General features: G+C 36.7%; 3 protein-coding genes across 3 annotated transcripts; all 3 read left to right on the forward strand.

The window, feature by feature from the left end:
• The first annotated feature begins 446 nt into the window (after nt 1–446).
• On the forward strand, nt 447–3,784 carry LOC148765764 (uncharacterized). Its single transcript, XM_088812334.1, has 4 exons — nt 447–2,098; nt 2,368–2,518; nt 2,710–2,742; nt 3,077–3,784. Exons 1-4 carry the CDS (start codon nt 447–449, stop codon nt 3,782–3,784), a joined length of 2,544 nt encoding a protein of 847 aa, XP_088668460.1.
• A 4,150-nt stretch (nt 3,785–7,934) lies between these two features.
• On the forward strand, nt 7,935–10,062 carry LOC105964386 (GDSL esterase/lipase At4g01130). The gene is made up of 5 exons (XM_088812106.1): nt 7,935–8,263; nt 8,363–8,572; nt 8,658–8,815; nt 9,272–9,542; nt 9,654–10,062. The coding sequence occupies exons 1-5, from the start codon at nt 8,014–8,016 to the stop codon at nt 9,920–9,922; spliced, it is 1,158 nt and encodes a 385-aa protein (XP_088668232.1). The 5' UTR covers nt 7,935–8,013; the 3' UTR covers nt 9,923–10,062.
• A 1,200-nt stretch (nt 10,063–11,262) lies between these two features.
• Nucleotides 11,263–13,494, forward strand: LOC105956948 (uncharacterized). The gene is made up of 2 exons (XM_088812335.1): nt 11,263–12,346; nt 12,461–13,494. Exons 1-2 carry the CDS (start codon nt 11,263–11,265, stop codon nt 13,492–13,494), a joined length of 2,118 nt encoding a protein of 705 aa, XP_088668461.1.
• The last annotated feature ends 9,083 nt before the right edge of the window (nt 13,495–22,577 follow it).

The following is a 22,577-nucleotide window of genomic DNA, read 5'->3' on the forward strand; positions in this document are numbered from 1 at the left end:
GAACTCAGAAGATCTCGGGAGGAGGTCGATCCGCCGACTGAGGGACTCAGCGTTGAAGGAAGTTCAACCGTGCGGAACAAGGGACGTGCTGCAAAGTGAAGATTGATAATTCAGCGTAGTATACAAGAACAGCGTCGACAAAGAGGTAGTTTTTGTATTTCGATTAAGTCCTATTACTGTATTCGTAAAACTAAAAATTAGTAAATTTCATTTGCAGGTCCCCGTGGATGTAGGGTACAATTGTATCCGAACCACTTTAAAATTTGTGTCTTTTTATTACTGTTTCATTAACTGTTGCAACTCTTCGTAAAACTGAATCTGGAATTTATCGGACACAAATATATAATTAATTTGCACAAAATAATTATAACAATTGGCATCAAGAGCCTGTCACTAAATACATCTAGTGAGATTTTGGGAACTGATTACTCTTATTTTGTGCAGATATGAATACTCAACGAGAAGGATCTTCAACTACTCGCCCACCTCTCCTAATCGGCTCCAACTACTCATACTGGAAATCAAAAATGAAGATGTTTATCAAATCCATAGATGAGAGAGCATGGCGCGCCATCATAATTGGTTGGACACCTCCCATGATCAAAGGAGAAGACAAAGTGGAAGTATTCAAACCAGAAGCAGATTGGAGTGATGGAGAGATACTAATCGCAAACTCCAACTCAAGGGCCCTAAACGCAATATTTAGTGGTGTTGATGATAATCAATTTAAACTAATAGCGTCATGTGAATCTGCAAAAAGAGCTTGGGAAATCCTTCAAGTCACATACGAAGGAACGTCAACTGTAAGGACATCCAAGTTAGAGATGTTGGCCACCAAATTCGAAATTTTGAAGATGGAGGAGAATGAGACGATCACTGACTTCCATGCTAAACTATGTAATATCTCCAATGAATCATACGCACTTGGTGAACCTTACTCGGAAAGCAAATTAGTGAGAAAAGCGATGCGCTCATTACCTGAAAGATTTGCTTACCGAATTGCTGCCATTGAAGAAGTCAGAGATGTTGACACGCTCAAACTAGACGAACTCATGGGGAAACTTCTAGCACAAGAACTCAATCATGGTGAAAATCATCGTGAAAAGCCTAAAGAAAAGAAGATAGCCTTTCAAGCAGAAACCTCATATGCAACACCCCAAAATTCGTCAACTCAAGAAGATGAGCAGACGGTAGAAGAATCCTTGGCACTACTATCGAAAAACTTTGGGAAATTTCTCAAAAAGATCGGTAAAAGGGGAAACCTTCCCAACACAGGGAAACCCGTGAACTTTCAAAACTCTAGGAGAAATTCAAATCAAGATAACTCAGAGGAGTCAAAACCGAGAAGAATACAATGCCGAGAATGCGAAGGCTTTGGTCACATTCAATCAAAATGCGCAAACACCCTGAAGAAAAAGAAAAGAATGTCACTTACTACTGTTTGGAGCGATGAAGAAGAATCTGATGATGACCAAGGAAACAACGATCAAGTCACTAACATTGTGGCATTCAGCAGCAAAGTTCCTCTGGACAGCTCAGAATCAACTGTTGCAACAGACTGTAAAACAGAATCCAGGTATGAAAATGTGTGTTCTGATTATGACAAAAATCTAAACGAAAATTCTTCTTTTGTAGAGGATCCGAACAGCAGCAGTGATGAGGAAGAACCAACCTTGGACGAAGTAAAGGAGGTATATGAAAAAATGTACCAAAAATGGCTCGACGTTGTTAAAGTAAATAACTTCCTGGAAAAGGAGAAGCTTGTGCTTATAGAGGATAACAAAACACTAAAGGTAAGAATCTCTACTCTTGAGGAGAGGGTCATATCTAGTGATCAAGAGAAAAATAGTTTACAGGCTAAACTTACTCAAACTCAAGAAGCAATTGCAAAATTGAACATGGGTAGAGGTAATCTAGATGAAATCTTAAACAACAATAAGCCAAACTATAATCGTCTAGGCATAGGAGGAAGTCAGCTACCCAAAGTTGATCTAAAGCGAAAAGAAGATCAAAACAGAAAAATCAACTTTGTAAAACAAGCTTCTGTCGCACAAACAGTTGCAATTGTTGAAGCAACGAAGCACCATTCAAAGAAAAGGTTTATTCCCACCTGTTTTTTCTGTCAAAATCAGGTCACATACGTCCTAGATGTTTCAAATATTTAAAACATATGAAAAAACTAGTGGCTCGTTCTCTGTACTCTGCTAGGGCTGGTTACTTTCCTGCACCCTCTCAAAAACCCAAAAATAAAATTGATATTTCAAATAGGCCTCAGCAAAAAAATTGGGTTGAAAAGTCCACGTTTAAATGTTTATCTGCCATTACTTCTTTAAAAGCAAGTGTTGCTAATGATTGGTATTTTGACAGTGGCTGTTCACGACATATGACCGGTGTTAAAGAGTTTCTGAAAAACTATCAACAAATCACCGGTGGAGCTGTTACCTTTGGAAACGGGAAAAAGGGTGAAGTGCTAGGGAAAGGATCGCTAAATCATGAGAATCTGCCAAAGCTGAAGAATGTACTACTTGTAGAAGGACTCACGTCAAATTTGATAAGCATCAGCCAGTTATGTGATCAAGATCTTGAAGTCAAATTCAACAAATTCGCATGTTGAGTATTAGACAAACACGAGAATTGTGTTATTCAAGGAACCCGATCATCTGACAACTGCTATATTCTTGTATCTGCTGGTATGAACTGTTTCAACAGTTTGTCAGACTCTACAGTGCTATGGCACAAAAGGTTAGGACATCTGAACTTTGATAATCTCGTAAAAGTTTCCAGCAGTGAGTATGTTAGAGGTCTGCCCAAACTCACTAAAGAAGTAGGAAGAATATGTGGTGATTGCAAAATGGGTAAACAAATAAAAAGTTCACACATGGCTTTAGCTAATGTGAGAACCTGTAGAAACCTAGAACTTCTACACATGGACCTTATGGGACCAATGCAAGTAGAAAGTATAGGTGGAAAACGATACATATTCGTGTGTGTAGATGATTTTTCCAGATTTACTTGGGTATAATTTATTAGGGAAAAATCTGATTCTTTTGATGTGTTTAAAAAACTGTGCAAAAAGGTGAGTGTTGAGAAACAGCGTGACATTGAGAGAATTAGGAGCAATCATGGGAGAGAATTTGAATATTCTTTATTTACTAACTTTTGTGAAAAATATGGAATATCTCATGAATTCTCCGCACCTAAAACACCTCATCAAAATGGAGTGGTTGAACGCAAAAATCGCACTCTGCAAGAAATGGCCAGGGTCATGATGAACGCAAAGGAGATTGCTCCTCGATTTTGGGCAGAGGCAGTTAACACTGCATGTCATATCGTAAATCGAGTTTATCTTCGACCAGGTACCACTAAAACTCCCTACGAAATTTGGACAGGTAAAAAACCTCAACTCAGCTATCTTCGTACTTTTGGTTGTACTTGTTATATTCTGAATGACAGAGAACAGCTTGGGAAATTCGATGCTAGAAGTGATCAAGGAATATTCTTAGGCTACTCTCGAAATAGTCATGCTTATAGAATATTCAATCTTAGAACTAAATCCGTGATGGAATCTGCATATGTTCAATTTGATGACTTTAACAATAATGCAGGCCCACTGGAAGAGGAACCAACAAAGGAATCAGATAACAGCTCTAGTGTCACACCAACAGTTCCAACATTTGATGTAACCTCTACCATTTCAGAAGAAAGTGACGCTGATTCTGAAACTGGAGATGAAGCTGAAGTCAGCCCTCTCGAATTGGATGACCAAACTCACAGGGAACCCTAAAAAAGAGTCAAGAAGAATCATCCAGTGGATCAAGTCATTGGTCCGGTAGAAGAAGGAATTCAAACCAGAGGTAAACCCAAGGTAGACTACAAGGAAATGGCAAGGTATGATTGTTTCACTTCGACTATAGAACCCAAAAACGTTAAAGAAGCCTTGTTAGATGAGTATTGGATTCAAGCCGTGCATGAGGAACTGGAACAATTCGTTCGAAATGACGTTTGGGTTTTGGTTCCTAGGCCTGATAATGTCAATATAATAGGTACAAAATGGGTCTTTAAAAATAAGTCTGATGAACATGGAAATATCGTTCGTAACAAAGCTAGATTAGTTGCACAAGGCTATAGTCAAATCGAAGGCATTGACTTCGATGAAACTTTTGCTCCTGTTGCTAGACTAGAATCTGTTCGATTACTCCTTGCTATTGCTTGTTTTCTAAAAATCAAACTTTTTCTAATGGACGTCAAAAGCGCCTTCTTAAATGGTATTTTAAAAGAAGAAGTTTATGTTGAACAACCCAAAGGATTTCAAGATCCACATCATCCCAAGTACGTTTTCAAATTGAACAAAGCCCTGTATGGTCTCAAACAAGCGCCTCGAGCGTGGTATGAGCGTCTTACAGAATTTTTATCTCACAAGGGTTACACTAGGGGTAGCGTTGATCGAACTCTCTTCTTTAAAAAATCAAAGGGAGACATCCTGATTGCTCAAATTTATGTTGACGATATTGTTTTTGGGTCTACCTCTCAAACAAAAATTGAAGAATTTGTTAAACAAATGTCTAGTGAATTTGAAATGAGCATGGTTGGGGAACTTACGTATTTTTTAGGTCTTCAAGTTAAACAAATGAGTGATGTAATATTCATAACTCAATCCAAGTATGCTAAAAATCTTGTCAAACGCTTTGGTTTGGAATCTGCAAAAACTGTTAGAACTCCTATGGGAACGAACGACAAACTGTCGCGACAGTTGGATGCAACCTTTGTAGATCCCACACTATATCGAAGCATGATAGCAGACCAGATATATGCTATAGTGTTGGAGTTTGTGCCAGGTATCAATCAAATCCCAAGGAATGCAAGTCGACGTTGTGTCGCCGATTCGGTTAACAAAAATCGGTATTATGACGCCGATTTTCGTGTACAAAATCGATCAGGATAAACCGATTTGGTAAACCAAAGAAAAAAGAAAAAACAATATTTCAATCTCAATTTTTTTTCCAAAATCGGCCAAATCATTGCAACCCAACAAGAAATAAGCATATATTAATGTTCATTCATGCAGATTTAGCATAGATGAATATTTGGCAGTCGTGATATTTCTTTTTTGTTTTTTTTTTTTTTTTTTGATTTTTGGTCTTGAACAAATTAAAAATAAGATTTATTTGTATTTGAGTATTATTTGTTGATAGGGGTATATTTGTCATCTTTGGTCTTGATGTAATAAAATTAGATTAATTTACGGGCTTGAACTAATAAACTCCTCTATGTGGTTTTGAAATAATAAAAAAATGGGCTTGCATATAACGGCCGCCTTTATCTTTACATCATTTGTTAAATAGTAACTTTGGTTTCTCAAATTTGAGAAACCAAAATTTCAATTGGACAAGTTTTCCATTTACCCATTTTGTTGCTGGAGCTCAAGTTTTGGGCTGAAATTATGTAAAAAATGTAAATAATAGGTTTGCACATCACTCTTGGAGTTGCTCTAACAGGTTTGATATAAACTTGAGAGAATATTGTGTCATAGGGGTGTGATTTTTTGGATTTTGCTTAATTATTAAAAAGTAGTGAATGTATTTTTTAGATGACTGAGCAATGCTCCTGAGTTACGTCAAATTTCGGTTGTCCAACGTCGTTTCGACATATAAATATCAAATCGGCTCAATCGCACCAATTGAACTTGTTTTGATATTATTGTGACTGATTTAACTCGTGTTTCAACTATTTAACCGATTTCGACACATTTTCGACACCAACTGAAACTATTTTGAACCTCATAAGACCGATTTAACCCATTTCCCCCAATTTTGCAAATGGTATAATTTTGCGACAAGAAATTGAACAAATTGCCGAACAGAAGAGAGATTGTGTTTGTCTTTTACGAGCCTAATGCGTAGCCTAGCATGCCAATTAAACCGGTATGATCTTTTAACTCATTTTTTGCATGTTTCAATGTAGACTCTCAAAGCACGTATTGTTGCGACGGTGGAGAAAAAGAAATAGCGGTTAGCACCAATTTTTTTTTTTTTTTTGACGCAGAACGGAAGCACAATAAGGAACTGATTGAGCGAATTAATCCGAAAGAACACGAGAACTCTGGAATCCAACAGAAAATTGAGAGAAAACTCTGAAGTTTTATTGATAATAAATGATGCTAAAAAACGAACCCTATAGCAACTACTTATACGAATGAAAACTCAAACACCCTAATTAAACTAAGAAAACGAGAAAATTACCAAAACAAGCAAAAATGAAATAACTCCTAAATCTAATAGAATACCGAAAATTGGAAATATTCCAACTCGCGGATTTCAAATCCAAATTTTCTAGAATTAATTATGAATTATTTAAAACATTCCTAAAACGACAAAAACGTCGTTTTGAGGGCCTAAACGACCTCGTCGTTCCGGTTCGAAAAAAGCTTGGCCTCACGCAATTCCGCCTCTGACGTCACCTCTTCATCAGTTTTTTTTTGAAATATTACAAGTTATATATTATTTTGGACTTGGATTATACAATAAGATGCATCACACCATTTTCGTCAAATTGAAATGACTTTGAACCAAACAACATATTTTGATAACCCGTTCTTCAACTATTCAACCGATTTCAACCAATTTTTTATAAGTTAACCGGATGTAACCCATTTTTCTCTATCCAAAATCCTTTGAAACCAAAGAACCCAGTTTTATCGGTTTGGCTCGTTTTTCTACTATTCATTTGATTTTGACACTTTTTTGGAAGATCAACTCCAATTCTATAGTTTGAAAAAAAAAAAAAAAAAAAAAAACCAACCAGCATATCCAAAATTAGGTCCAGTCCCCGAAATTTTAAGCCCACCCTGTATCAAATACCTATACCATATATATATAGTCATCATTGTAGCGCGTGATCGATCATGAATATATGGCCTAGCTAACAAGTAGTTGGCAATTTTTGTCATCTTATTTTCTACCATATAATCAGGGGCGGATCTAAGGGGTGGGCAAGTATGCCATGGACCACCCCAAATAAAGAAAATAAATTTGCCTTAGTGGCAAAGATCTCCAAGTTATTACATGAAGTCATGAGTTCGACTCCATTATGGTTCTTTTGAGTCTCTCTCCCATAAACACATAATATTATATCTATATTACTATTTAGTCCATCCAAAATTCAAAATATACAAACAAAGTCCTAACTTTTTTTAGCCCCTCTCCCCAAAAACACATTATATTATATCTATATTATTATTTAGTCCACCCAAAATTCAAAATATACAAAAAAAGTCCTAAATTTTTTCTTGTTTTTTTAGCCCCTCTCCCCAAAAACACATTATATTATATCTATATTATTATTTAGTCCACCCAAAATTCAAAATATACAAAAAAAGTCCCAAATTTTTCTTCTCCTAATTTATCTAAAAAGAAAAAAGTTTCAATTTTTTTTTCCCTTCTCCTAATTTATCCAACAAAAAAAGGTTCAAAATTTCTTTTCCAGGGGCGCTGCCCCCGAACCCCCAAAAATTTTAATCCCACAGTACAGTAAATTCTTGGACTCGGCACAACCGGCATACCCTGAATTTTCGTCATGGATCCGCCACTGCATATAATATAAATTAAATGCTTCTTCCTCTTTTCTGATCTGTTCATCTGTATTGTTTGTCCACACATTAACACATACATACAACGATATAGTATGTCATAGTGGTTGCAGATTCATCTACGTACGTATCCATGCATTTGGTTTCTCTTGCATTAAACCCTAGCCCTTATTTACCAACTGCTTGCTTCATCGGACATCTGTATAACCATCCATTATATTTAATCCTTGTCACCATTTCTTGAACTGATCTTCATCAACAAAATTTGGAGGTTTTTTTCAGCTTACTTGTAGCAATTTGCTTCTTCTTCCGAAATCCCACCTCTATATAAATGTAGCCAACTTCAATCATTTTTCTCCATCTCACACTTTTCTCTATTTCAATATATATATATTAAGTCTTGAAGATTAGAATTTTGGCTTTCGAAAATGGCTCATTTTTCTCATGAAAAAGGTGCCGTTTTTAGGGTTTCTTTGGTGGCGGTTGTCATGGCGGTGATGGTTTTAAGGGGTGATGCAAAATGCGCATTTGAGGCAATCTTCAACTTCGGTGACTCGAACTCCGACACCGGTGGTTTTTTTGCTGCTCTTCCATCTCAGTCTTCTCCCAACGGGATGACCTACTTTAACCGCCCGACTGGCCGACCTAGCAATGGCCGTCTCTTTATCGATTTCCTAGGTATTATATATATATATGTTTAATGTTTTTTTTTATGAAATTAATGTTTTAATACTAGCTATGAATGTTTTTTATTTTTATTTTGTTGAACTAATGCAGCTCAAGGTTTGGGATTGCCATTTCTGAGCCCTTACCTGCAGTCAATTGGATCTGATTACAGACACGGAGCCAACTTTGCCACGTCAGCTTCGACGGTTCTTCAGCCAAACACTTCCTTATATGTCACCGGTGTTAGCCCCTTTTATCTGGCTGTCCAGATCAACCAAATGAAGAATTTCAAAGCAAGAGTTGAAGAATTCAAATCCCAAGGTACAAAATGTTCTTTTCTTTTTGCTTCTTACATGTAACAACCTTAAAAACAAAAAAAAAACTCTAAAAAGTTGAAACTTTGTAGGACAAACCAATCTTCCTCAACCGGATGTATTCGGAAAATCACTCTACACATTCTACATCGGCCAAAACGACTTCACTGGCTATGCATCCTCAGCGGGCCCCGGCGGGGTCAAGCAAATTCAGCCACAAATCATTTCCCAAATTGTTAGCGCCATCAAGGTGGGGCTCACTATACCCTTTATATTGTGCTCCTATAATTTTGAACAATTAAGTTTTATATAAAAAATAAAAAGAAATTTAATTGAAGAAAATAATGAAAAATAATAAATAAGTCTAACAATAAGGAAGTTACATGACTTGTAACCAAGCGAGTCCGTTAATGGGCAAGGACGGAGTCAAGTTCACCAATTTTTATTATTTAGTCCATCAAAATTTAGATTTGCAAAAATGAAGGTCCTAAGTTTTTCATTTCCTATCTTCTTCCAAAATAAAAATCCTAATTTTTTCAGGGACGCTGCCTCTGAACCCCTGAAAAATATAAGTCCATCATGTAACAATATAGACTCGTCGCTCTTAGAAAAATTATTGTTCATATTAATTTATTTACATTAGTTTTTATGTATATTCGGCCCCCGTGAAGAAATCCTGGCTTCGCCACTGACTGCATAAATGCAGGAAATCTATTGGCTAGGAGGGCGAACATTTATGGTCCTAAACCTCGCTCCGGTGGGTTGTTACCCTACATTCTTGGTACAACAATCGCAGGGTGGCTCGGATATAGATCCTTCCGGATGCATGATGTCATACAACAATGCAGTAAACAATTACAACGAGAATCTCAAGCAAGCTCTCTCCCAAATTAGGCAAGAACTCAACGACGCAAACGTGATCTACGTCGACACAAACTCCATCATTCTTGACCTTTTCCGAAACCCCACTTCACACGGTACAATTTCTTGAATAACCCCCTACTATACATCCAGAAATCGAATTTTCTTTTTCTTTAATGTTTACAATTATTTATTTATATAAATATTTTTTGTCATATTTAAAATAGGGATGCAGCATGCGACAACTGCATGCTGCGGATACGGTGGCGGTTCGTACAATTATAACCAACAAGTGTTTTGTGGAGCTACAAAGGTTGTCGACGGTCAGACAGTGACGGCTTCGGCTTGTAGTGATCCGCAGAATTACGTGAGCTGGGATGGGATTCATTTGACTGAAGCTGCTAACAAGATTGTAGCTTACTCTATACTTAGTGGCTCAAACTTTGATCCTTCTTTTGCTCTTAATCAGTATTGTGATATTCAACCTATTGGTTGATTTGTGTGTGTGTTTGAGAAAGTTGTGTTTTATCAGTCATGAATAAGTAATCAGTGTGTTGACTGATGAGAAGTGTAATGAAATGTGGATACTTTAATCCCTTTCTCTTTGGATTGTGAATAAAATGATTGTTGTTTTCAGTTACATATATTATTTAGTAAAATATTTAACTTACTAGTACAACTGTTAAAATATATAATTTTTTCAGTTGCAAGCAACTCTAATTTAACAATAACTATATTTATTTGATGGCTAATTTATTTGTAATCACTATTCAAAAAAAAATTAATCATGAAAATAATTTTATCAACTAATTTTATTGTTCAATAATAATTGATATTTTAATCGTCTGTTTCAGTCTTTTATTTTATATGGATTATTTGACAAACCCCTGAGATGCAATGTATTAGTTAAGATTGGTCCAAATTGTTTTTTTTTTTTTTTTTTTGAGATAAATCCAAACATATTTTAATTCATTATAAGGGGAAATGTGGGATAACCCCCTACTTTTCAAAATATATATGAGAAGGCCCAATGTTTTTTTCTCTCTAAGGCAAAAGCCCAAATTCTGAACTTAATTAGGTAGACCCCCCTGAGGACATTGGATATGACTATTTTACCCTTATTTTCTGTTTTACTGGGCAAGGAAATTTCCCAACGGTATAGAAGGAAGCAGCTTATTTTTCTCCCTCTCTCTCGGTCTTGTTTCTCACGGTGATTTCTCTCTCTCGCTTTCTCCATCTCAATCGCTTCCTTATACGATTGGGTAGGGTTTCGGATTTTTGGGTGTTTTAGCGTGATTTGCGATCGAGGTTCAACTTTCTCCATCTCAATCGCTTCCTTAAGGTTCGTTTTTTTAATTTTTTTTACAGAGATTTCATGGCTCGTTTTTGTTTATGATCATGATGCGCGGCTGGGTGTTCGTTGATTTTTCAATTGTGATTTTGCGTTTTCCTGTGGTTTTGTACAGTTTGGGGTTTTTATTGGTCAATTGTGTTTGTGTTGATGCATTCCGAATTATATTGTTTTTTGATTTTTGAATTACCATAGTAGTCATGTTTAGCATCGTAGACCTGTTGCATATACAAAATTGTGTCGTTTTGATTTTTTCAGAAATTTGTATTCGATTTATACCAGAGTAGTCATGTTTAGTCATATACAGAATTGCTTTTTTGAATTTGTTTGTGTATAGTTTTTGATTTGTATTGGTATACACAAGAGTAGTCATGTTTAGCATCATAGATCTGTTGCATGTCAGGATAGTTAAATATATGTTACAGTATTCATATACAGTACTTTTTGTTTACAGGGCCAGAATGTCTACAAATATTGTACTAATAATGAGGTTAGGAGAATTATTTGGTGTGAGAAAATGTGTTACTTTCTTTGGATTTCAAGAGTTGGTTGGATACGTAAGGGCCAAATGGGGCTCGTTGCACCAGAACACCATGTCTCTCACGTATACGGTTGTTGGTCAGGGGGAGGGTGTGTTGTGTGATGATGACGATGTGTTTTACATGCTGTCATTAGCGCGCGATATGTCTCTTGATCGTGTTGAAGTGAGTGTTAAACAAAGAGAGGGAGTTGTTCCTGATGTGGTATCAAGTGTATCATGTTTGTCTAATCGGGCACAGCTGCATGATGAGGTTGCGTTCGAATTTGGTCAAGGTAGTGGAATCAATCACTTGCAAAATGCTGGAATGTGTGGTCAAACTCAGTTGATGAGTGCTAACTGGGCTGATTTGATCAAGGGTGTTGGTCAAGTTTTTCGTGGAGGTGCTGTGGAGTTTAGGAAAGCTTTATGCATGTATTCGGTGGAAACTGGATTTGAGTTTACATACGTTAAGAATGAGCGTGTACGTGTCACAGCTGAATGCAGACACAAGACAGTAAATAAATGTATGTGGAGGATACACGCATCAGTTGAGAAGGCCAATGGTTATTTTTATATAAAGAAATTTGAGAAGCATCACACTTGTGGATCTTCTTTTGGGTCGTCAAGGCAGAATAGAATGACGTCTGACATTATTGCTAGTATGATAGTTAATTTGGTACGAGCGAAGCCAGACATGGTTGCTAATGATGTTGTTGTGGATATGAAGCTGAATTATGGAGTCGACATTAGCTATTATGTGGCTTGGAGGTCTGTCACGGCAGGGAAGCAACATGTTTTTGGTGATGATACTAGTTCATACTCACACTTACCGTCGTACTTCGAAGAACTTGGTCGTACCAATCCGGATAGTGTTTACAATCTTGACATCGATGCAGATACGATGAAGTTTCGACGTTGTTTTTTTGCTTTTGGTGCATGCTTGTCAGGTTTTAAGTCATGTCGCCCGTCACTCTCCTTGGATGGAACATTTCTGCACAACAAACACAAGGGCATTTTGTTAACTGCAATTGGGCAAGATGGTCATAATAGTAAGTTTCTGTACCTTTTAATGTGATTTATGACTATATATGACTATATATGACTATATATGACTATATATGACTATATATTACTAAGGCTGTTGTTGTTTCCTTTTTGCACAGAATTGTACCCAGTTGCATTTGGCATAGTTAGTGAAGAATCTGATAGCAATTGGGCTTACTTTCTTACTCATTTGAGGGTTTGCATTGGCACGGATCGTGTGGTGACGTTTTTCTCGGATCGCAATCACGGTATTTTGGATGGGGTGAAAAATATATTCCCTGATTGTCTTCATATATACTGCTTGTATCACTTGCAATTAAATTTGTCAAGTAAATGTAGAGGTTGTCCATCTGGTTTTCGAAAGAAGATGGCTCATTTGTTTAATGCTTGTGCCTACGCTCCTACGAAATCTGAGTTTGATGTGCATATAAAGGAGTTTATAGAAACTGGAGGTACAAGGATTAGAAATTTTCTAGCAGACCTTCCGTATAACAACTGGACTTGTGCACATTTTGAGGGGAATAGATATGGGCAGATGGCATCTAGTGTTGCAGAATCGTGGAATTTGAAGATTGGCGGCATTCGTGGCCTGCCTATAACAGATGTGGTTGATGGTCTTAGGAGTATTATGATGGTGGAAATGTGTGTAAGGGCAGAGGAGGCTGCGGTTATGTCAACCGTACTTTGCACTCCCATTCAGGGTGCTGTTAATAAACTAGTACATGACAGTAGAGTTTTGACAACAAAGAGGGCATCGGAGTACATTTACGAGGTGCTTAGTACTCCAACAGCTGTTGTTGACATTCGCAACAGGTCGTGCACGTGTAGAGCGTGGCAAGTCAACGGTCTGCCGTGTATACATGCTGCGTGTGTTCTGTTCCATAAAAATAATGATGGTTATGCATATGTTGACTACTATTACACGGTTGAGTGTTATAAAACCACGTATTCGCACAGTATTTATCCATTTGTCAAGCCAGATTTTGATGGTGATTTGCCTTTGGTTGGACCTCCAGATTATCATATTCGGCGTGGCAGGCCGAAGGTGAAGAGAATTCCTTCGAGAGGTGAGAAGGTTAAGAGGAAGATAAAATGCAACTCATGCAACCGTATGGGCAATCACAACAAGAAAACGTGCAGGAGGCCTGTATGAGACTTGAGTGGAACAGAAATGTATTTCAATTTCTTTTTTTCTTTTTCTACCGCCTTGAATTTGTGTGGAACATAGATTGTGAATTTTTTTCTTGAGTTTCCAAGTACATGATCTGTTTTTTCGAGTAATGAATTTCGCTATTACTGATACATGTAAGTACAGTTTTCTGTGTTTGGATTCTAACACCTGCAGTCACTTTAGTCATATGAGTATTTACAACTACGGGGTCTTAAATAGTCATATGACTATGTGACTATAGGTGACTATGTAGTCACAGGTAGTCATATTGTCATCTGACCTAAAAATATAGATTATTAATAAGTAGTCATTGATAGTCATACGACTATGTGACTATAGGTGACTACATAGTCACAGATAGTCATATTGTAATCTGACCAAAATATGTAGATCATAAACAAGTAGTCAACGATAGTCATAAGACAATGTGACTATATGTGACTATGTAGTCACATGTAGTCATATATAGTCACATTGTTATCTGACTTTATATGACTTTATGTAGTATTCATAGATGTATGTAGTGGTGTCATACAAAAGTACTACAAAATAATATTTTTGAAGAATGGTAACGCATATAATAGCCATAAGAAAAGATATTTTAAGTACTGCAAAAATAGTCATACAAAAGTACTACAAAATAGTCATATAAAAGTACAACTACATAAGATTCTGTCTTGGTGCAAATAGTTTTACAGAAATAAAAGTTTCAATTAATAGGAATAATAATTGTCTAATTAATCTTATAGTGGAGCAATGATTCAACAACGGACATCCTCATGCAATCGACACCGGTCTCAGCGTCGTTGGTAACGAGTGGAATTTGGCGGAATGTGTTCCTTATAACAAACAGGACAAAAATACCACAATCCCTTGAATCATCTGCTTGTTGGGGTGAGTCATTTACCTCATGCAGCGGTGCGTTTATGGGAATGGCGGAGATGTTAAACTTCCTTGCTGTGTTTTCGACATACATTTTCTGTGTAAATGAATGAATTAGATATTTGTTTATTAAATAAGTAGTTGCTGGAAATAAATATTCAGTAGTTGTTTACCATGTCGGTGGCGTCAATCAGGTATGGTTCCTTAAGACCTTTGCGAGGATGTAATGAGTTGTAGAAACGCCACTCATTTGAATTTCTGTCCAATATTAACAGTGTCCAGTGGTTAGCCCCGGTTTGAGGATTACCGTTGGAGTGTAATGGGAAGATGAGGTATCTATGTTAACTTCTGCTCGTATGCGGAATGTTTTATTTTTGGACTGCCTTAACGATGTCTGTTAGAGCTACTGATTAGTTACCACGGGAAAACATATACTTCTTTTCTATAAAAACAATTACAAATATATTATCGACTTTGTACCAGTAGCATGCTGGTGAACGTCATGCTTGTTCCCTTAAGCGACTCATAAGCGCTACCTTCAAACAACCATGCAGCTTGCTGATGTCCCAATATCTCGCAGTAAGCATCTATAACCTGTGATTGTACAGTGTTATTAAATTTGTGTACATAACGTGAGCAGGATAGGTTGTACAGTGTTATTAAATTTGTTTTTACCTCGCCGGAAATATCTTCCTTTCTGAGGATGATAAAGATGTCAGCCATCCGAACATGAATATTGCCATCTGGATTCTTCCACACTGTTCTACTGCATTTTTAAACATTTTTTGAAGTATGAATAAGACATGTGATTGTGCAGTCATGGGTAGTCATGGGTAGTCATATGACTATATGACTACTGTTGACTACATATATGAATAGTCATATAGAACTAGTCACTAATAGTCATATAGTCATATGACTATATATGACTGTATAAAGTAGTATAATATTTTCATATAGATGACTGGATATATGACTGTAGTTAGAGTTTACTTACTTCCCATGCACTATTTCATCTGCCATTGTGTTTATTATGGCCTTGTCTCTCGCACTCATGCCGATGTATGGGTTGTATTTTTTGTATCTGAAATCCCTACGTGTTTTCTTGGTGCTACGTGGTGTGACTTCATGTTTTTTTGACCTTGTACGCTTTCCCACTGCAGATTTTGGGTCCTTTAGCTTGGCCTCGATATCTTCCTCACATATCTCAAAGTCGCTGTCCGAATGTATTGGTGGGCGCTCATCAAGTGCCTTTGCATATTCTGCACAATTAGCTTCCAACTCGGCTATCTTTTCATCCCTTTCTCTAATTTTATCAAGATGAGTTTTCTCAGCTGATTTTAGGAGGGTGATTTCAGCTTCCAAGAAGATTTGGGCTGCTGTGTGCTCAGGCATGTTTGTGAGTGAGATATTTTCTGCTTCAAACTCTTGTGTCAGCGAAAAAGGTTTTTCGGGTTGTACAGTTGTTGTAGCATTTGTCAACTCTTCAAGACGTTTGATGAGGGATTCATTCTCTGCCTTCAGTTCTGCATTCTCTTTGATTTTTTGTTGCAGCTCACTCTGGTTCGGCTGTGTTTGGCTCAAGATATTGAAAGATGGCCCATCATCATTGCTAAGTGCGACCTCGTCATGTAGTTTTGCAAGTTGAAGAGCGACATGTGCCTTTTCGTCAACAAGTACCTGCTTGTCGTTTTTTAACATGACTATCTCCATTTGAAGTTCTTCTACGACAGCTTGCAGTTTCGACACTTGGGCCTCCTGTTCTGCCCTTTGTTTTGCTTCTACCTCCAACAGCCTCTTGAGTTCATCTGACGACTGCTTCTTTTTGTACCAGTTTTTGATTGGGACATTCTCGTCAGAATCAGAAGGAGTGGCAGAATGAACACTAGCATTGCTGTTGTTGTTATCGTTGTTTTGTTCATCGTTTGCATCGTTGCTGATATCGTCCAGGACCAAGTTTCCATCTAAGATTTGTTGTTCTTGCTCTGTTGGGATCAGCGGATTCTCGTTGACGAGTTGTGGATCGATATCGTTCATGTCTTTGCTGCTCAATGTAGATGCAAGCTCGGAGATATCCCACCGCCGAAATCTTGGAAAAGCAGAATCAGCCACTGGAGGCACGATTGATACACGCTCACACATCCAATACTGCGTAAATAAACATAAACAATTAGTCATATTTGTGACTGTACATGATTGCAAGTGACTATAAGTGACTGTACATGACTGCAAGTGACTATAAGTGACTGTACATGACTGCAAGTGACTATAAGTGAATGTACATGACTGCAAGTGACTATAAGTGATTGTACATGACAGTAAGTGACTATAAGTGACTATTCATACTTACCAGCACAAGTGGTATGCAACCACGGACTTTGTCATTTTTGTTTGATGTGTGGATTTGCTTAACCAAGAAATCTGTTATCCCCCTGGCCCAGTTGAAGTCATTTGTTTGGTCGATATCATCGCAGTACTTGAACATCCACCAAGCTACGATTTCAGCTGAAGTGTTGAAAAGGACGGTTGACATAAGGTGTAGGATTATTAATCTGACCACATCTTCAATGTCTTCATCGTCATCGCTATCTATGCACTGCAGAAGCTGGTGTTTCAAAGTTTTTTGGTGGAGCGATGGGTGTGCGGCGAATCTTCGTGCTGCAAGTCCTTGTTGCGGCTTCTTTGACCAGTCAAAAGTCATCCGTGTGTTGCCAGATTGGATGCCAAAGATTAACTTGCAATCTTGTGGCGTGATTGTAATATTTTTGCCTCCTATATGGAATGCCCTTTCTATTCTGCTGTATGACGTCATTATTTTGAAAGTTCCATTCTGTGTGCCCGCGACTTCATCTCTGCTGAGTTTGTGTTTTGCGAACGGTAGAACGAGATGGTAGAATGGGGTACGGCGAAGACATGCATAGTGAGGTGGTCGTAGGTGTATATCTTCGAAGAAGGTCACGATTGATCGCATGTTGGCTCGGTATTGTGTCCATTTTCCCTTCTTATGTCTGTCTATTTGTTCATTTGTTTCAGTACCTGCATAAAGATGTTTATATATATGTTAGGGTGTGAACATGACTGCTAATAAGTATTCTTGAAAACAACACTCACACACAAAACACACATGAGGTAGTAAGCAGGATGTAGTAAGAATGAATGTGACTGCATATGCAAATATGACTATGTAGTACTACCCATGACAACAACACCCAGACTCAGGAAAAACACACAAAAGCTGAAGTATCTATGTGACTACACATATGAATATGACTATCCAGAACTAGCCATGACAACAACACTCACAACAACAAAAAACAGCACAATTGCTTCAGCAAAGGATGGATGTGACTATATATGAAAACAACACCCACACACAGAAACAGAACAAATGCTGAAGCAGAGGATGGATGTGACTACATATGACTACATATGACTATGCATTACTACCAGTGACAGCAACACCCACAAACAAAAACAGCACAAACAAAACAGCATCCATGAATGTGAGCACATATGACAATATGACTACGAAGTACTACCCATGAAAACAACACCCATACACAAAAAAGCACAAAATCTGTGGCATGCATGAATGTAACCACATGCAAATATGACTACGAATTACTACTAATGGAAACAACAATCAGACACCAAAATTGGATACATGACTACGGTTTTTTCACAAATTTGAAGTAGTGAGATGGTTGAAGTAGGGTAGTACCTGTTGATAGGTTTTCAGCCTGTGCCATTTTTTCCTTTCGACTACGGCCTGGAAAAAAAATGTTTGAAGGGGTTTTTAGGTACCAACGGAGGGGGAAAACAAAGTATGTTGTTGTATGTAGCCATAAACTTACGTTTTGCCGGTGTCTTCTTCGCCATTGATGGAAGGTGACTACTGTTGGTGGTATACGATTTTGAAGAGCGGAAGTTGACAAGAATTGCGGTTGTTTGGGTTGCTATCGACGAAGATGCCTAGCCTTCCTCGGTTGGGTTGCCGTTTCCGGTGAATCCCCGCAGCGAGAAGATGGGTGCGATTTTGCAGAGAGGAGGTTGATTTTTCCGGTGGTTTTTTTGGTAGGTTTTGATAGTGGAGGGACGGGTGATTTGGGAATTGATTTTGAAATCTGTGTAATTCCGCATATGGGCTGGGTTTGGGGTTCAAGGGTAATTTCGGGTTTTTTTGGGCCAGGGGTGTATCTCAAAGAAAGATTTTTAGGGGTGGACTTATGCCTATATATTTTACATTCTAGGGGTGTATATCTAATGGACCCTAATTATAAATATACACTTTCACAATAGTAACCTTTTTTAATTTTTTTAACCTATACGACCGTCTCTTTCCTCTTTCTCCCATTTCTCTTCTCCATCTCTCTTCTTCTCCATCTCTCTTCTTTTTCTATAAGCTCAACTTCCTTCTCTGATGCCTCTCTCCTCTCTCTCTCTCTCTCTCTGATGCCACTTTCTCTCTCTCTATATATATATATATCCCAAACCCACTGATCCGAGAGAGAGTGAATTTTTTTATTTTGCTTAACAAATGAAAGCTGTACATTTCCTTTGGCTAATACTTCTATTTATACATGAAATCCACACAAGGAGGGCCGGTTCTGGGGTGGGGCGAGCAGGGCCCACGCCCAGGGCCCAGTTTTATTAGGGGCCCATTTTTAGTATTTTATATATATATATATATTAACATTTTTTGTGTCAAAAAAATATTTTTCTACTGTATAAAAAAAGTTTATTCTTCTATTGTAAAAAAAAATCTATTTATAAATTTTAAAAGCTATACAATTTAAAAATCTTTATTTTTTTCAAACAAAAATTATTTCATACATTTCTAACATTTGTTTTTAAAAAAAAATATTTAGATATACATAAATAATTTCAATATTTTATTGATAATCAAATTTAAATTAATAAATATTTATCTATATTATTTTATCCAAAAAAAAAAGGAAAAAAAAAAGTCGAGGCGTTGCCCGAAACCCCATATTGTTAAGGGCACAAAATATATTCTCGCCCCGGGCCCCCAAATACGCCGGACCGGCCTTGCACACAAGCATTGTCATGCTAGAATTTAGATGTCTTGACACGTGTTTCACAAGATAAGCCTCCCATTTGTTTTATCTTGCTTCATCAATACTTAACCCGGAAGAATGCTAAGTCCACCTAAGCAAGCTAATATTCATGTCAAAACAATAATATTATTGTCAACCACATCAATATTATTATTTTTTAGCATTTTTTATTTATTTTTCTTTGTTGACCGATTGACATAATAATATTACTGTCTACTATAGTAATATTACTGTAAACACAATAATATTTGTGCGGTTGACGGTAATATTACTGTTGTTACAATAATATTACTGTGGTTGACAGTAATATTATTGTCAACAACATTAATATTAATTATTTTGGCTATTTATTATGTTTGCCTTTGTTGAACGATTAACATATTAATATTGCATTATTACTCAATAATAATGATTTTTGTTGTCTTAATATTACTGTGTTAGAGAGTAATATAGTAATATTACCGTGTCAAACAGTAATATAACTAATATTCTTGTTAACCACAACAATATTACTGTTTAAACGGGCTAAAAATGTTGAAAAATAAATCAAAACGAAAAAGTCAAAGCCGCCGGACACCGGCATTGACCGCCGATTAGGGGACGTAGAAAAAAATAACAAAAGCCATCAGCAGTCAACAGCGCGACGGGCGAAATTGTAGTCAAAATTGTGTTAGGGGTTAAAATTGAATAATTGATAAAATTTGGAGTCAAATTAATGTTACACTGAATGATGAAATTGGAGCATATTAAATTTTGAAGCAGTATTATATTCTTTTACACGTTTCTGGACATTGTTTGGATTTTTTATAATTGTTTTTTTATGTGGACCCATTTATGAATAAGTAGCCCATGATGGGCTTATATGTAATAAATCCTACTTTATATTTTATTTTTCTTCAGAATAAATATCAACTAGATGAAATAAATGATTACAAAGTTCAATCATGTATACATAAAACTAGGGCTGGCAATCGGGCCATGTGAGTCGAGCTTGGGTCGGCTCAAGCTCACATACCATCGGGCCTCGTTATTATAGGCTCAAGCTCACATGTCATTGGGCCTCATTAGAATAGGCTCAAGCTCGGCTCATGTATTTTTTCGGGTTTCGGGTTTATATCGGGCCCCATTACTATATAATTGTAATGAGTACATTTTTTTTATAAAAATAAGTGATGAACAAGATTTACCTCCATTGAAGCTAATAAAAAAAAAAAACCTAAACGATCATTGAAAGTTATTGGAAAAACTTGAAAATAAAACCGAAAGAAGTAAAAAAAGATTAGTAACTCTTATTATTGGAAACATTTTATATTCTCAAATCTGGGTGAGATGTTGCATTTGATTCATATTTAACTTATGCCACCGTCACTACTTAATTCCTTTTATTTTGACTTTTTTCTTCGCAAAATCAAATAATCTTATTCGGTCATAACTTGTATGTTTAGTCATGGTATTAAAATAATAAATATATTATTTATTTTATTATTATCCTAATCGGTCGGGCCTTATTCGGATTGAGCTATAGTAGGCTCAAACTCGGCTCATAAATAAATCGGGATTAGTAAAATGGCTCAAACTCGACCCGGCTCACTAACAAGTAGGCTCAGCTCAAATATAATCGGGCCGAGTCATCGGGCTTCGGTTAGTCTCGGCTCAATTGCCGGTCCTACATAAAACATAAATGAGCATCATTAAAAGAATATTAATTATAGACACTAGAATAGTTTTTTTTATATAAAATTGAAAAGACTAAGGTTTGTAAAATAATGAAACAGGGAGACTTGTCTTAAAAAAAACTAGGTGAACGTGTAAGAAGATTCATAGTTGAAGGATGGTTGTAATTACGCAAATATGAGAGTTTTTTTTGTCATTTAATCTTACTTCAGGTGGTGACCGTAATTTACCCTGAAAATTAAGAAGAAAATGATATAATTGGTATAACATATAATATAAGGGGCTAATTGAAGATTTTAGTAGTAGAGGAAAGGTAAATGAAGGTCGACTTAGTTCATAGGTGGTAATTGATACTAGCCCTTGTCTCGAAATAATCGCTTACTATAACGTTAAAAAGAAGAGGGGGGGGGGGGGGGGGGGGGGGGGGCACGTAAGTGTATGTGTCTCAATCAAGTAGTAATAGTGGACTTATAAGAGTTGGATGTCGATCCCACATGAAATACTCAAACTATCTAATCCTAAGTACCAAGTTCTAACAATTATAATTTTTATCCAGCCTACACAAAGTTGTCAAATTTAATCAACTACATAATTGAACTAATTATGAAAGCAAATAAACACAAGATAATATCCATAAAAATGGATGTAGGATTTTATCTCCCCCTTATGCGATAATTCATCACCCAATTAAACCTCTATCGTGGAAGTTGCGATTCTTGATTATTAATCCGAGACACTAAATTACTCATAACCCGCGGTCGTGTGTATTATGAGTCTATTATTCATAAACGGTTTACTATATGTCAATGCAAACCAATTATGAATAAAGCATTAACTAGCAAGTCTCGTAAACGGCTACCTGAGGTGATATTTGTATGTCTACGACACCACATGCAATTGACACACTCATCCGGTGAAAACTACTCGAAGGATCTTCTATCCATGCTTTAATTATTAAAACGATATGTGATTCAATTCTAATAATAACACATAGTAACATAAATTAGCTAGATTCATGCACTAAATAAGATCAGATAGAAGAAATAATCATGGAATTAAACTTGCATAATATAAGAAAACTAGGTTCGAATCACCACATAGGGTTCCAACAAAATCCAAGATTAAAAGGTTTAGCTACTCATGTTTTCTACGAAAAATATCATAAAAATATTAAAAGACATAGATTCAGAAAAGATAGATGAAAGAAGAATTATGATGAAGATTCGTCAAGTCTTCATCTTCGATTCTCCGTTCTCTTGCTCCTCTTGCTCTCAAATTGTGTCTAAAGTTCTTTAATTCGTGTTTGGTCTTTGCACTTAAATAGATGTACCAACTTGGTAGGAGATTTAGGTTTCCTTGGGTGATTAAAACTCTAAAATTGCTTCCAGCGTGTTTTCACACGGCCGTAGAAATAAGCTAGTTTTCACACAG

The sequence above is a fragment of the Erythranthe guttata genome, chromosome 13 (assembly GCF_056151865.1).
Source record: "Erythranthe guttata isolate IM_541 chromosome 13, IM_541, whole genome shotgun sequence".
Lineage (NCBI taxonomy): Eukaryota > Viridiplantae > Streptophyta > Magnoliopsida > Lamiales > Phrymaceae > Erythranthe > Erythranthe guttata.

Coding starts and splice junctions, on each gene's coding strand:
- LOC105964386 (XM_088812106.1), top strand. CDS start 8,014: ATGGCTCATTTTTCTCATGAAAAAGGTGCCGTTTTTAGGGTTTCTTTG. Junction 8,264..8,362: donor TCTCTTTATCGATTTCCTAG/GTATTATATATA, acceptor GAACTAATGCAG/CTCAAGGTTTGGGATTGCCA. Junction 8,816..9,271: donor AAATTGTTAGCGCCATCAAG/GTGGGGCTCACT, acceptor GCATAAATGCAG/GAAATCTATTGGCTAGGAGG.
- LOC148765764 (XM_088812334.1), top strand. CDS start 447: ATGAATACTCAACGAGAAGGATCTTCAACTACTCGCCCACCTCTCCTA. Junction 2,519..2,709: donor ATCTGCCAAAGCTGAAGAAT/GTACTACTTGTA, acceptor CTGTTTCAACAG/TTTGTCAGACTCTACAGTGC. Junction 2,743..3,076: donor ACAGTGCTATGGCACAAAAG/GTTAGGACATCT, acceptor CTGTGCAAAAAG/GTGAGTGTTGAGAAACAGCG.
- LOC105956948 (XM_088812335.1), top strand. CDS start 11,263: ATGAGGTTAGGAGAATTATTTGGTGTGAGAAAATGTGTTACTTTCTTT. Junction 12,347..12,460: donor TGGGCAAGATGGTCATAATA/GTAAGTTTCTGT, acceptor CTTTTTGCACAG/AATTGTACCCAGTTGCATTT.